This window comes from Octopus bimaculoides, chromosome 2, assembly GCF_001194135.2.
Source record: "Octopus bimaculoides isolate UCB-OBI-ISO-001 chromosome 2, ASM119413v2, whole genome shotgun sequence".
NCBI classification, from domain to species: domain Eukaryota; kingdom Metazoa; phylum Mollusca; class Cephalopoda; order Octopoda; family Octopodidae; genus Octopus; species Octopus bimaculoides.
The window spans coordinates 38,403,504-38,412,788 of NC_068982.1; the positions used below are offsets into that span (position 1 = coordinate 38,403,504).

General features: G+C 35.9%; 1 protein-coding gene across 2 annotated transcripts in view; it reads right to left on the reverse strand.

Annotated features, from left to right (window-relative positions):
- Positions 1-6,351: 6,351 nt before the first annotated feature.
- LOC106875783 (probable inactive peptidyl-prolyl cis-trans isomerase-like 6) overlaps positions 6,352-9,285 on the reverse strand; it is a 26,534-nt gene continuing 23,600 nt past the window's right edge. For both annotated transcript variants that reach the window (XM_014924049.2, XM_014924048.2), the window contains exon 8: positions 6,352-7,580. In XM_014924049.2, coding sequence (XP_014779535.1) covers positions 7,106-7,580 — 475 coding nt within the window. In that variant the 3' untranslated portion in view covers positions 6,352-7,105. The remainder of the gene's footprint in view (positions 7,581-9,285) is intronic.

The following is a 9,285-nucleotide window of genomic DNA, read 5'->3' on the forward strand; positions in this document are numbered from 1 at the left end:
ACTATCACGTGACCTTATTAAGGGCTGTGATTGGTCAGTTTGCGTTCTGGCGGGAACGGTTCGAAGAAGTTGCCGATTCGAATAATGATCAGTCACGTGATGACAAGGAGATGTTCTCCGCTACGCTCGCGTTTATTTATATTTAAATGAGAAGAATGGCGATAGCAGTTTTGTATGTAATGGCGATCGAGGTGTTAGTTTCACTACATATATATATATATATATATATAGAGAGAGAGAGAGATAGATAGATAGATAGATAGATAGATAGATATACACAAATTAATAATAACAGCCGATGGATAAATGTCAGTTCATTACAGCTGTTTCTTACGCATTTTTAATAGATGGATGAGTACACTAATTCTTTGCAAAACACCGTACTCATCAGATACTACATATAATTCCAAAACTACATGCATAAATATACACTCATACGCCCGGGCCCAGAAGCACATGCACTTGTAACTAATGATATATATAAACTTGTGTTTGCAACTATGATAACATACTTTATTACAGAAATATCTAAAAAATATATTCTCAAATATTTTAATAGCAACAGCAATATGTTTTATTAAAATATTCAGCATGCTTATAGCCGTATTCTATTTATATACGTATAATTAATGTCACTAGCTCTTTACAGTCATACAATTGTATTCAATAAAATATTCTGTGTATCGAGGATGAAATATATGTTTCTGTTGGAACTCCAGATCTCCTGTACTAGATGAGCCTGGTCAAGAGCCAAGTGATATAATGCTACCATTCACCTCATAATGATTTTATAACTATCTTAAATATTCTCTTATATGTATAAGGTACATTAGTTTAGGCCACGAAATCCTGAGGAAGGACTAGTGGATATCTGACGAAATCCTCCACCGAAAAAACCTTAATTTTGAACGAACCATCACTTTCTGTCAGGGTGCAAATTATCTTTTTTAGGCCTTGTCGTACCTATTATTCATAAGAGCACTATGTTATATAACAACAAGTTTGCATAAAAGACTAGAAATGCTGAGTTCTTCAAGAAATAACAAAGCAAATTGATGCATGTCTTCCATATTCAACTGATTAGTGGAACATCAAACTATGTGAGACCTTCCTGAGATTCTCCATTTGAGTTTTCTCTAACGAACATATGCTCACAATCATATGTGCATGTGGCATTCATGCACATACATTAACACTAATGAAAAGCACACAACTGTGTATTTAGGTGACAAACTCACCCTTTGTATTTCAAGTTTGCCAACACATGTACCTACACATATGCACATATCAACTCATTCATATGTTTACAAATTTTATGGACTTCCTTGACTAAAAGAACAGTCTTGAGTACTGCAAAAAAATTAATCATGTATGCATCCATACAGGCAGTCAATCAAATAAAGTACCAGTGAAGTATTGGAGTCGATGTAATCAATTGGTCCCCTTTCCTCAAAATTGCTGGCCTTGTACCCTGCAATGGACCGGCGTTCATTTCGGGAAGAATGTTGTGATCTCTTTCACTTATATACCATAGAAAGCAGGTGTCTGGCCTTATGACTCCAGGGGATTGCCGAAAAAAAAACAAAAAAACTGAAGAAACGTGAAATGAAGTCAAAGACAAAAAACGTTGCCCGGTCCAAGAATCACCAATGAACTTATAATTGTTAAGCCAATATCCTAATTGCTGGGCTTCATTGGCATGTAGCCATATGCATGCAAACACACACAACCATACATAAATGCATGCATGCATACATTCATACATACAGACAGACAGACAGTAAAACTTTACAGAAGTTTATCATTTAAGTATATATATGAACATATCTAGATATGCAACTATATGCATGAGAATACATACATAAAACAAAACATACAAATTTGCACACGTACATACATACACACACACATACATACATAGAACTTATTTGCATTATTTACATTCGGCGGATATTTGTCTTCATCTTGTTTGTTGTTAATACGTTTCAGCTGATATACCCTCCAGCCTTCTTCAGGTGTTTGGGGGAAATTTCGAGCCTGGGTTCTCATTCCTAAGGTATTTTTCGATGGTGTTGCTGTTGTTGTTGTTATTATTATTATTATTATTATTATTATTATTATTCAGGTCACTGCTTGGAATCGAACTCGGAATCTTGGGGTTAGTAGCCCGCGCTCTTAATCACTACGCCAATTATGGAGTGAATTTTAGGGCTTATAAATCTAATATCCTCCTATTCTTCCTAAATACTGGTTCCCATATGCTGTTCATATCTGCACTCGGTCTGCTTTGGAGGTTGTTGTGTCCTAGCATATGTGCTGCTTCTTTCAGTTTTCATATTTTCCAGTGGTGTTCTCTGTTTATTATTTTAACTTCATCCCACAGGGAGAGATGCTCTCCATTTTTCCATACCTGATTTATCAATATCTCCTCATGTCACAGCTTCGCAATGTTCGTCTAACCTTATTTTGAGGGGGCGACATGTTTCACCTTTGTATAACCTACCACAGCTGCATGAGATGGAGTACACGCAGTCTTTGGTCATATTCTCTTCTATTGGTGGTTTTACTCGAAGGAGTAATACAACACTTTGCAAATATCTCTTTCGAGTAAAACCACCAATATATGAGCATGTCTAGATATGCAACTATATGCATGAGAATACATACATAAAACAAAACATACAAATCTGCACACATACATACATGTATACAAAAATACTCTGTTGTTGATGTTGAAATTCCAATGAAGGAGCTTTGGATCTAGGTTAGAAACTGGCTCTTTCTCTATTGGCAAGAAATCTTGAAATAAAACTGAACAATGACATACATACTTTTGAACCGGTTTCTTTGTGAAACTACAACTATGCTTGGGTGCTGTTTTCAGAGGTTTTTCGTCAGTCATAATGACACCAGGACTTATTTAATTCTAGTACTCATTTTATTTTGCTTTCTTTTTTAATTTGGCATGCAAGATTCTTGATGTGAATATGTGTATTGAAATAAATTTTGTTGTGTCTTGGGAGAGTCATTATGCCATGGCATACTGACTGACTAAAAATTTAAAATTTTAGCACAGAACTTGTCTTCATTTAACCAGTAGTGTTGTTTCAAGCTTATAAATACATTTTTTCTACATTTTCACATGCTTGTTGTACGTATTCTTGCACAAATGTACTTAACATTCTGTATCATGCTGAATCTCCCTGAGAACGACATTAAGGGTACGCATATCTGTGGAATGTTCAACTGGAACACTTGTCGTAACCGACGGAGTGCTTTGTTTTATTTTGAAAGATGGGTTACATATGTCTCAGTGATAGGTTGTGCATGTTTGTATGAGAGAGATAGTCTTTCTCTCTTTCTCTCTCAATGCTTATCTATCTATCTGTCTGTCTCTCTACCTGCTTATATATCTATCTGTACATCAGCATATATGTGCATGTGTGTGTGTAAGTCTGCACACACACACACACACATACACACACACACACATGCACTTGCATGCATATATATACATCGCCATGTATAAATCTACTGTTTCTTTACTTCCCCTACTAACTGCTTGTTAAGTTTCTCCTACTTAAATTGTAGTTATCTCTCTTTTTTTCTTTCTTCCTTTCCTTCTTTCTTTCTTTCTTTCTTTCTCTCTCTTCCTTTCTCACATGCACACTCTCTCTCTTTCTCTTTAAATATATTCATGTAATATGTGTAAGTGCGTGTGCTATGGGCCGAAGGATGTGTCTACATGAATGTGTGTGTGTGTGTGTGTGTGTGTGCATGCGCGTGCATCATATTTTCTACATCCATCAACTATGTGACTTTTTCTCATCCTTGCTATCCCCCTGGCACTACTTCCATTTTCGGTATTTATCTACTTTAATCTATTACTTCAAGCTCAGTCCAAAACACAAACCAGCCCTAACACCTACCTCCCCCACCCCTGCTCCTGAAATAGCAGCCCAACATAGCATTTGAGTCTTATGCAAAATGATCAGTACTGATGCTCTGCACTGGACAAATGAGGCAATTGCCTGGGAACATAAAAGAAAATCTTTGCCTGAGTACAGTAATTCCTCACCATATCGCGATTTATTATTTAAGCTTGCGTCGATTCCTTTGTGGTGTTGTTTAGCATTTATAAAAAAATAAATATATACAAATTATAAAAATAACAAAAAAAAAACATACAGTACAGTACTGTTTCTACTTCGCGGATTTTCACCTATCGCGGGAGGTTTTGGAATGTAGAGGGATTACCGTATCTATGAGCACAGGCATTGCTGTGTGATATGAAGTTTGTTTCTCAATTGCATGGTTCCAGGTTCAATCCCTCTGAGTGGTACTTAGGCTAATATCTTCTACTATAGCCTTGAGCTGAACAAAGCTTTGCAAGTGGATTTGATGGACTGAAGCTAAAATAAGCCTATCATGTGTGTGTGTGTGTTTTTTGTTTACTCCCCACCCTTCACTTGACAACTGGTGCTCGTTTGTTTACACTTTCGTAACTTACCGGTTCAGCAAAAAGGGGCTGATAAAATAAGTAGCAGGGTTAGAAAAGAAAAGTATGTACTGGGGTCGATTTGTTTGACTTAAACCCTTGAAAGCAGTACCCCAGCATGGATGAATTCTAATGATTGAAACCAGTAAAAGACAAAAGATATGTCAACAAAGAATTGATGTAGTTGTTTGAACAATACTTTAGCAATATTAGAAGACTCAATTGTCAGCAGCTGAAGTATTGTACACTGTATATTATTATAAGCTACTGCTCCTGGCTGTGTTCAGCACAGTCATCACTGGGGGAATTGTGGTGGTGGTGGTGGTGGTGGGGCTCCTTTGTAAGACTTCTCTACATCTCAGAATAGCCTAAGGCCAACCGGAATGCACTCTATGTCCATTCAAATACCACTAAAGTCAACTGATATATGCACAAAAAGAAAAAAAAGTGGAACCCAACTGATTTTCATTTCTTTTATGCAAATTATCTGTTATAAATGTGTTCTATTATTTTTTGTACATGTCTAAGTAACTCATTCTGATGATGTCTTTTGTGGTAGAAACGTGCATCCACATATGTCGTCATGAATGGTGAGCCAATTGAAAAAATACTTGATTATTGGGATTGTGTACTCATCTCATTTAGAATTTTTTCCTTTACTTATAACAAAGTTCTTACAGTTTCAGTGCTAATCATGTATAGCACCATTTCATTCTTTTTAGAAATTGTCAGTATTATATAACCTGTGATTTATTAATCAAACATTACTTTACTAAGTGTAACATTGCATTAAAGAAAGAAATTACAGTCTGGAGAAAATTCATGGAATGTGTTTTTTACTTTTTCCTTGATAAAACATTAGTAGAGTAAGAATTGAGACAACTCCACAAACCAGTTTCCAATATGTCCTTTGAGGTGTAGACAATCGCTTCAAGCTGCTATTTCTCATTGGTAATCCATCATGTATGTAATCAAAGAAAAATTAAGTTGGCTCCTGATTTAAAAGAATGCTTTAGACTCAATATGAAGAAACTGACAATCACAAATTGTCCCATCTTTAAGGCGATTCAGTTAATAAAACCAGTTTACACATTTCTTTTGCATCCTCTTTTTTATAATTGTCATTTTACTTGTAACTACACCTTTTCTGTTTAAAAACCCATAAAAAATTAATTTTGAGCAGTTTTGGGGCCTGGAACAGATTAATTATATTTTAGTTAATTTCAATGGAGAAAAGTGATTTGTTAAACCAGTAAATTATAAGATGAGCTTGGTCATGGAATGAATTAAACTCGTACTGCGAGGTATCACTGTATTAGTAGTAATTATTGCACTTAGCAGGCTTATGCTTATCCAGTTCCCTAGCTAACAACACTTGGTCTCTCATCATATTAGGGCTGAATTAGTTTGAAGAGAAATATAGCGTATTAAGGTACATATTTCTATGGAATGCTCAGCCACTTCCCTTGCATAGAAATCAGCAGAGCCGTGGGTGTAATAAACACAATACACTCAGGGGAGATAATTCATATAAGCACATTCTGGATTTTAGCTAGGATCCATGTTAGCAATTCCATTTTATAACAAACATGTTTTGATATATGTGCGCAGCTATATACTTATTTCTACATACACATTCTTATATTCTTTTACACTCAAGCATATTTTATGGCTATTTACAGCATTGTTTGATGCATCTTAAATATTTCTTCAGTGAGATGTAATATTCTCAGATCTGATTTATTACTTCCTGAACCTTTTATTTATTTATCTATTTTTTAAATTTATTTTAGCGACACATACTTTAAGACCACACCTATATACTTGTCTTAATGTATTAACCAATCAATAAATTTAAAGACCAAATGCTTTTACAGCACCCTTGTATTTTTAATATACGTCCTGTATAAACACAGTACATAGAATGAATACAACTCAATATATTCTACACTTCAGTTATCACACATATCCTGTATTCATATACTGTCTCCGCTTATACAGCATCGCATTTTTACAACTACCACATAACAACTCCATTACTTGATTTATTAACATTAGTCTTCTGCAACAATACACAACTATTTCTCTATTGGTCTATTAAGGTTACCATTGGTTTCATATTATGAAAAAATATCTTAAAATCTTAATAATTTTTCAAGCTGATCACATGGAAGAATGGTGTTCATCTCCATGTGGTCAGCTTGAAATATTGTTAAGATATAAAGATATTTTTCTTAACATGAAACCAATTGCACCCTAAATACACAAATAAAGATGCAGTGTTGAGCACTTATTCTCATTATTCGACATTTACATATATATATATATGTACACATATATATATACATACATATATATGTGTGTATATATATATATATATATATATATATATATATATATACATGCACACACACACACACGCACACATATGTATATAAACAAATTTATGCACACACTCATAACCACAAACATGAGTTCACACACACACACACACACACAACATACAAATACAGTGTTGCGTTGTGTGAGTACGTGCATACACACATATTTTGTGTGCACATACATGTGTGAGTGTGCTTTTATATCTGCTTATGCAAAATAAGAAGTTTATATATCCTTGGAGTCTTCTGTCGGAGACATCTTTTCTTTTTCATCTGGTTCAACTTTTTCCTCATCTTGGGGTTCATTTACTACATCTTCAAGTGCAACTAAAACATCATCCGGCACATTTACTTCATCATCTGGTGCATCAGCTTCAACTTCTGGTGCATTTACTGCATCTTCTGGTATATTTACTACATCTTCTGTTACATCTACAATATTTTCTAGTTCATCTGTTTCCTTTTCTGGTATATCTGCTGTGTTTTCTTGTTCATCTGATGTATGTTCCTCTTCAGAATCTTCGTCCTCTTTTGCAACAGACAGAATGCTTCCCGACATGTTAGATAGTGGCGTATAGCAAATAGCCTCTTTAAAATTAAATGTCTCACATTTGTGGATCCTTATAGGTTTGATGGGTCTCTCGTTGAATGTTTCTTGTTCTTCTAATGTCTGCAGAAGCTCAGTGCCTTCAAGAAGTTGACTGCACGAAAAAAGAAGAAAAAAAAAATTTTAAAGTAAGAAAAAATGCAGACAAGGAAGATAGAATACTTTCTGAAACAGTTGCTACTAATGATGGTGATGATGGTGGTGGTGGTGGTGGTGGAGGAGGAGGTGGTGGTGGTGGTGGTGATGATGATGGTGGTGGTGGTGGGGGTGGGGTGGTTTACATATCTGATGATAATGTGAACAAATTGAAAAGAAATAGAATTCAACTCTGATGAAGAGCAAATATTAACTGCATGAAGTTATAGTTCCAGCTTCCAACATTTCATAGTGATTGTGTAAATGAACAGTGGAAGCAGACTGGGTAGCAGATGCAGTGGCAGCAGCACTAGGGGGTGGTTTTAGTGACAATGATGATGGTGATGATGATGGTATCTTTATGGGAAAATAATTGACAAATTGCTTGAAAACTATGTTACAGTCTTTTACTGACTTAACTTGTATGTATGTATGTATGTATGTATGTGTGTGTGTGTGTGTGTATGTGCGTGTGTGTGTGTGTGCATGTGTGTGTGTGAATTAGGCTTCTTAATGAGTATTATTTTAAGTATTATTATTTTCTTTGTTTTTGTTCAAAGTCTGTTTTAATTTATGTGGGATCTGAAAAAATAATAACAAGATATACAATGCATAAATGTGTGTCCATGTGTACATGTTATGCATGAGCATGCAGATGTGTGTGTGTGTGTGAGTGAGAGTGAGAGTGAGAGAGAGAGTGAGAGAGAGAGAGAGAGAGAGAGGGTAAAACTATGGCTGAAATATTTTCTGTCTGTCTGTCTGTCTCCCTCTTATTATCACTGTTATATATTATATATATTGATTGATACAGCAAGATCCCTGCAGGAAGCGGTCATAAAGGCTAGCTGAGATGTATTTAGGAGGCTGAAAACTATGAATTTTTAACTTAATTTAATATTTTAACTTTAAATCAGTCCATTCCTTGTCTCTCTCATCATTTCTTTTCATATTCTTTTCTACAGAAATCAAGAGATGACAATACACACCTGCACCAAATTCTAATATACCTGATAGTATACCTGATATCTCTGACTCCAATTTCTAAGGAGTTTAATTCAAACAAACCTAGCAATATATAAAATGGGTTCAGTCCTAATGAGCAAAGAGAAATAACTCAGTGTGGCCAGTGGCGTGAAATTGCTCAACAAAGACGAAAAAGATATACTAAATGCCAAATTAGATGACTTCCTGATTTACTGAAATAAGGGAAAGTAATCATCATCATCATCATTATTTAACGTCCGCTTTCCATGCTAGCAAGGGTTGGACGATTTGACTGAGGACTGGCGAACCAGATGGCTACACCAGGTTCCAATCTGATTTGGCTGAGTTTCTACATCTGGATGCCCTTCCTAACGCCAACCACTCCGAGAGTGTAGTGGGTGCTTTTATGTGCCACCGGCACGAAGGCCAGTCAGGCAGTACTGGCAACGGCCACGCTCGAAATGGTGTATTTTATGTGCCACCTGCACAGGAGCCAGTCCAGTGGCACTGGCAACGACCTCGCTCAAATGTCTTTTCACATGCCACCGGCACACGTGCCAGGAAGGCGACGCTAGTAACGATCATGCTCAAATGGTGCTATTTACGGGCTCTGGCAACGATCACGCTCGGACGGTGCTCTTAGCACTCCACTGGTACAGGTGCCATTATGATTTCGCTTT